The following is a 6,910-nucleotide window of genomic DNA, read 5'->3' as shown; positions in this document are numbered from 1 at the left end:
CCATAGCAGGAACATCAACACCATGTTTATCACAAAATGAGGTGACCCTCTCAAGAAAATTATGCCAACCATCAGACCTCAATTCTTGCATTCTTTTCTTTGCCACATTAACAAGTGATATTGCATTAAGAATATCTTGCTCTCTTCTTTGCAAACACTCAGATAACTCATTTGTGTATCAAGAATAATATACATTAAGTGTGCAAAAGGTTTGACTGGACCTTTAGTAATATATGCTCTTCGAATTGCATCTTGATCATTAACATGATAACTAAGAATGGGACGTCTTTCACCTGGATCATGTGGAAGGCGATTGATGTCATAAACTGGTGGCACTGAAGACGGCTGTGGTGGTGGCGGTGGCGGTGGTAGCACAGGATTTTGAGTTTCCTCAACTACTCTCTCATGACTCTGCTCTTCCACCACAGCTACAACCGAATCAGAAGAGCGATTACAAGTGGCAACAACTGCCTCTTTTTTCCTCTTTTCTTCATGCTTCTGAAAAATAGATGCAATATTCCCGGTTCTCTTCATAACTGCATAAAATTAACAAAGAAAACAGAGCCAAATATTTAAATAAATTATACTTGCACGATTGAATTCACATATATGATTATGGATCACTTACATGATACGTTTACTGAACAATAGATCAGAATATCCACTCAGATGTTGGGAAAAATCCTCCACCTCGCTGCGTGAAAGATTATTATATAATTTTAGCGCTAAAAAATTAGCAATTGATGTACAAATAAATTTTTAAAAATCCGAAGAACACGAATCTCACCTGAAGCCTAAACCAAACCAGAGGAGATCACGAGAACAGTTCTGATCTGATCTGATCCGTATTGGCGTATTGCGTATACGTACTGCCGTAGGGCATAGGGCCATAGGGCGTGGGCGTCGGACGTCGGCGATCGGCGACTCAGGCGTCCACGACAGCGATCGGCAACTCGGTGGCGTGAGTGCGTCTGCGAGACGCCGTGACGGCGTAGCCGCGTACAGGCACGAGCAAGGCGAACGACGAAATAGTTGAAGTCGAACAGATGCGCTGTGCACTGCGGTATTGGCTCCGTAATCCCGTCAAAGTGGTCGTCTGGGCGTCTGGCTGCATGGTCCGCGTGGGCCTGAGTGTGACGCTCGCAGAGGCACGCCGCGGCCTGCCTGTCGCTTGCCCCTGACACTCGCATCACGGATGAGTTTTTTTTCTTTTTTTTTATTAAATATACATATATGTATTTGCTGTTGCATCGGGAAACAGGGTATGCCGGGGCATAGCCGGCATACCCCGCCACTGTTTCCACGTGCCACACTGGGCAGCCCAGCGCCCCAGTCCCCAGCCCCAGGCAGGCACGCCGCACGCCAGCAGCCGGCTCTGGCCTCTACTACATGACACCTGCTGCTGGCCTGGCCATCACCGGCAGTAGCAGAGGCTTGCTTGGTCGTCGCCGCTTCATCCATCTTCACCTTCGGTTTCGATTTCGGTTTCTACTGCACGCTAGGTTTTCGCGCGTCAAAACTGCTTTTATACGTACGTACTTAGATTAAATCAGACAGACCAGCAGCCCAACTGAGCTGTGGCTGTGGATGGATCAATCCAAAAAAAAAAAAAAAAAGAAGAAGAAGCAGCAGCAGCATGGAGAACTGGTGCACCAACGTGTTGATGGGCCAGGGCCAGGATCTTACAAGCCCAGCGTCTCCGCTCCGGAACAAGGTCAGCCAGGGCTAACACCAGCGTGTCCATGGGCCCGATTGCTGCGCACTGGTGCACGTCTGTCTGGGCCAGCATACTAACTGGGCTGCGCGGCGCGCCATCGAGATCGAGCTCGATCTGGGCTTGGGCCGTCTGCACAGAGACACAAGGAACCGCGTGCCGCGTGCCGCGTTGCCGCGCAATCAGCGGGCGGCAGGCGGCCTTGCACGCTGCACGGCGTGGGCGTGCCACCCAGCGTGCTAGTGCTAGAGCTACCCATCCATATCAACTCGAGTATACGGGGCTGTTCGGTTGTGCGTCATCTCTTACCACGCCCCCCGCGGCGGCGCCACAACCATGGCGGCCAAACTCATTGCCACATAGTGTGGCGAGAATTGTGAGTGCCAGTGCGGTGGCTGTCAAACTTTACGCCTGAACCAAACACTGCGGAAATGAATGATGGCGGGCCACAGCGTGGCGTGGCGGAGCGTGGCTCCGAACCAAACAGCCCCTCACGCGTCGTCTGACATAACGTGGAGCCTATAGCGCGAGTGATACGGAATAGGTCCAGACGTAATCTGCTCATTTGCCAAACACTCCTGTACTTTGTACATTAGCAATTAGCATTACTACTCTCCATGCTCCGTTCCATGAAAAAAAGGAGATAAAACCATATCGCTCTAGCTTTATTATCATAGATTTATAGTTCAAACTATATCCTATGTTTCATCCATAGATTATCAATATCTGTGACACCAGGTAGGTAGGTAGATAAGTACTCTATAGAGAGAGATATTTTGTGATATATAGACAATAATTTATTCAATAATACAATAGATATCAGTATTTTTTATATATAGTAAAGCGTAAGATAATTTACATGATATGAAGTTTTTGGATCCATCGGGTGATCGGGAGGCGTGCACAACGCTCCTAGTTGTCACGCAATTGTGGGCTGTTGCCCAACCATTCCTGTCATGCATGGTGGAGGACGGCACACGGAGCTACGTACAGGTGCGCTTTTTCGTGTGGGAGTGTTTTTTTTATTGATTAGAGATTTATAGTCTTGGGATCTAGATAAAATTAATATGATAGTACAGAGACTATCCATGTATTTACAAATTGCGGATCCGCATATTGGTTTCATGCTAGAGCGTCAAGTCAGCTAATGGATCAGGACGTGGCTAAGTGTATTTAAATTGTTTATTAGTAGAGATTTTCGATATTAGGGACCTAGACGAGAACGCGACATAAAAGTTTAGGGACTAGTATTGTAATTTACACTAGCCGTAAACAGTCGTGTATGTAGCCCATGTACACGTCGTGTAAATGATACTTGATGGTTTTGCCATGCAGTTTAGCACTTTAGCTCCTAAACGGTCCATTACGTGGCAAGCCCCTGTGCACTGTCAAACATGTATTAGGGCATGTGTGTCCCCGTGTCTACACAAAGATGTGGCGCCTCCTGATGAATTGGTCTCGATGTATACATCCAACAGCTGAGTTCATGTACGTGTGAGACCAATACGATTAACGGCCCTGTTCGGCTTACCCCATATTCGGTTTGTTCGACTTCTTTTTTTTTCAGCCGGAACAGTGTTTTTCTCTCACAACCATTCAGCCGGAACAGTGTTTTCAGTCATTTCAGCCAAGTTTCAGACCAACGAACGGGGCCAACAAAGAGCTAGTTTCTCCTTCTTCCTCCTTCGGCCATTTCGCATTTTCTCATCTCACCATCCCATGTGGGCCCTTGCTCGACTGCTGCCCCTCGACGACTCGGCCTTGCACCACCCGTGGCACCCCCAGCAGTGTAGTGCCACCGCCACCCTGGTCTTCAACGCGTCACCGTTGCTTGTTGCAGCCACCACCCAATCTGCGGCGAGATCTGGTGGCTACCAGATCCACAGGCACCAACGACATCCTTGTAGCCGCTGTCGTGAGCCACGTCGGCCTCCGTCGCCTTAGCAAGCCGCCCTATCTAGGGCGTGAGCTCGTCAACTCCTTGCCCATGCCCCACACAGCTCCTTCCATCGCCAACGAGCCACCATGCTTGGGGTTTGAGCTCTCAGGCGCCTTGTCTACCAGGGCCCGCCCGCGCTCTGCTCGCCTACTCCTCCTACCTATGTTGTGCACCTAGGAGTGAGCTCACTCATGTCACAACTAGTGTTGAGGTCACCTCCATTTTCCCTGCCTCCGATGGTGTCCCCCTTCGCTCTCCCTCTGATGCCCCCTTTTTCTCTCACACTACGTGAAAAACAGTTTGTAGCAACGGGGTTTTTTTAGGGGCGGCTGGCATTCGAGCCACCCCTACAGTGGCGTGTTCGGACTCCAGCACAACAGCCGCCCCTATAAATAATACAGTAGGAGCGGCTGATAATACAAGCCGCCCAACAAATGTTGTGTCCATTTGTAGGGGCGGCTGAATAACCAGCCGCCCCTACAAATTCACCAGTGAGCCACGTCGCTGGAATTCCTTCCATGACCACCGTTCGTCCACGTCATCCAAAAATCCCCCACCACAAAAATATCTCCCATCTCTCCCCCTCCTCATCGCAAAAAAACTCCCATCCTCTCCCTCTCTCGCTCTCTCACGAGGCGTGGCTGCTCCTCCCGTGACCCCCGCCATAGTCGCTCCCTCTCTCGCTCTCTCACGAGGCGTGGCTGCTCCTCCCGTGACCCCCGCCATAGTAGTCGCTCCCGCTCTCGCCGCCTCCGCCCACGTCGTCCCTCCCTCTCCCTCTCCCTCTCTCCTGACGTGGCGGCGTGCTGGCCCCCTCCTCCATCTCTGCTTTCACCTTCCCCCCCCCCTCTCTCTCTCGATGCCGCGGCGCGCCGGCCGACGAACGGCGCGAGCGGGATGACGGCGCACGGGCGCCAGCGAGCCCCCGCAGGTGGCCATTGCCGTGGCTGCCACCACGACACGACTTCCTCCCATCGGTCCGCATGCGCTCCTAGGCTCGATGAAACATCGAAACCCTAGGTGCCTGTGTTCGACGCCTACGTTTGCGCATGCGTGGCCTCTTCCTCAGCGGATCGGCTTGGCGGCCAGATCTGGAGGTACCTCACCCTCTTCTTCTCTGTCTCATGGCTCGTCACCCAGATCCGTCCTCCGTCTCATGGCTCCTCACCCAAATCCTCTCTCCCTCCATCTTCCCCTTTGCGCAGTGCAGGACACCTAAGGTTGAGGCACCGACCACCCAGGGAGGCAAAAGTAAACGAGCAAGCTACAACGGCAAGCACCAAGTACCTCAAATTTTAAATGCAGGAAGTAAGCATCGATGAATTGCTTTCCAGATGGTGGATTGTTTTTTGCGTTATGTTTCTTGATGGAGATGCATGTTGCCTAAAATTCCTATGCATTGTTCAGGGTAATGGATGTGCTACCTCAGGTGGAGCTGGTTGGTGGGATCATCATGTTTAGTGCTCGAATTGCCCTTCTGTTGTTAATTGGGTTTCGAATATTGTTTGGTTTGTTCACCTATGCTCATACCTGATATGCTTCTCTGCCGTTTTTATTTTGTTAAATTTAGTCCATGGTAGCTTGAGTGACACATTGAGTAGATGAATAATTGTTAGATGAATAAATGTAGCTTATTTGTGAGAGCGAGTCTATGTTCATTGTAGTGTTCTGTTGATGTTCCTTGTAGTTCGGTGCTCTGTACTCTTTCTCTTTTTAATGAAATAAAGTTCCTGCTATCCTGCAGGTTCTTTGAAAGCAGTACCACGTAGCTCTTGATTATGAAAATATAGTATATAGCATTGTTAATGAATATATGAAAATTTGGTATATCACATATACTATCTCGAGTCTTTATCTTAATTGCTGTGGTTGTTGTTTAGATTCACCCCAGTGCTCTAAAGCAAGGTGGAGTCCCATCGGTATCATGTTGCATTGCTGCTGCAGAACAATCTAGTGTAAGAGAAACTTGAGAATCTACCATTTTCAAAGAGAGCAAATTCAACTATCTGTACTCCTAAACAAACCACATGTTTAACAATTATCTGAACAAATTGAAAACTCTAGTGTTCACATTCTGTGATTCTCTTATCACAGGTGCCTATCAGTGTTCACTATGATCACGACATTTCCAAGTCAGACTTGCTTCAAGCTCTTGAAGCGGTATGTGAAGAATCCTGTTGAGGTGTATTTAATGTATATATAACGTGTAGAATCCATATGCTCAGTTTTACATGGACTTGTTGCAAAGTGAGAATTCTGCTGTGGCTGATGCTGTCTGTGCTAACACTACTGGAAACTTGAATTGTTCTGTGGGTGACGAATTTTTCTGTGCGATTTTTTGGTACGCACAGAAAAATTATGATTTTTCTGTCGGTTTTAAAATATCCCGACAAAAAAATACGAAAACCCATAGAATAATTGTATGATTTTTCTGTGCGTGACAATACACACACGGAAAAATCAGCACTCACAGAAAAATGCAATTTATTCTGTCGGTTCTTTAAAAACGCACAGAAAAAATATATGCACGCATAGAAAAAATGTTATTATTCTGTCGGTTATTTTAAAACGCACAGAAAAAACATACACACGCACGGAAAAATTCAAACGACCAACCCCTCCATTCTTCTTACCCCAGCGCCCCCTCACCCTCCCTTCTTCTTCCTCTGCACCCGAACCCCAGCTCCCCCTCCCCCTCCCTTCTTCTTCCTTTGCACCCGAACCCCAACGCCCCCTCCCTTCTTCTTCCCTGACACCCGGCCCCCAGCGCCCCCGTCCCCCTCCATTCTTCTCCCTCCGCACCCAGACCCCAGCGCCCCCTCCCTTCTTCTTCCCCGGCACCCGGCCCCCAGCGCCCCTCCCCTCCCTATCGCCGACCCTCCCCTTCTTCTCCCCTTCTTCCCTGGCGCCGCCCCTCCCCGGCGCCGCCCCTCCCTCTCTCGGATCCGGCCCTCCCTCTCCCGGATCCAGCCGGTGGAGGCCGGATCTGGGCTCTGGTGGTGGCGGGCGGCGTGTGGCATGGCAGCGGGCTTCGTGGTGCTGGCGTGGTGGTGGTGGTCCCCGGCGCCGCCCCTCCCTCTCCTGGATCTGGCCGGTGGAGGCCGGTGGCGGCCGGATCTGGGCTCTGGTGGTGGCGGGCAGCAGGCGGCGTGCGGCGTGGCGGCGGGCTTCGTGGTGCTGGCATGGTGGTGGTGGTCCCCGGCGCCGCCCCTCCCTGGCCTTCTTCCCTAGCGCCGTCCCTCCCTCTCCCAGATCTG

The 6,910-nt window shown here is 50.6% G+C and overlaps 1 protein-coding gene across 1 annotated transcript; it reads right to left on the bottom strand.

Annotated features, from left to right (window-relative positions):
* Positions 1-6,298: 6,298 nt before the first annotated feature.
* LOC136479324 (H/ACA ribonucleoprotein complex subunit GAR1-like) lies at positions 6,299-6,673 on the bottom strand. Its single transcript, XM_066477225.1, has one exon. It carries the CDS (start codon positions 6,671-6,673, stop codon positions 6,299-6,301), a length of 375 nt encoding a protein of 124 aa, XP_066333322.1.
* Between the last annotated feature and the right edge of the window lie 237 nt (positions 6,674-6,910).

The sequence above is a fragment of the Miscanthus floridulus genome, chromosome 9 (assembly GCF_019320115.1).
Source record: "Miscanthus floridulus cultivar M001 chromosome 9, ASM1932011v1, whole genome shotgun sequence".
Taxonomy (NCBI): domain Eukaryota; kingdom Viridiplantae; phylum Streptophyta; class Magnoliopsida; order Poales; family Poaceae; genus Miscanthus; species Miscanthus floridulus.
Note: the sequence above shows the minus strand (reverse complement) of the source record. Positions and strands in the feature narration are given on the sequence as shown.

What these genes read in the sequence shown, in the direction of transcription:
- LOC136479324 (XM_066477225.1), bottom strand. Translation starts at nt 6,673, where the DNA reads ATGCCACACGCCGCCCGCCACCACCAGAGCCCAGATCCGGCCTCCACC.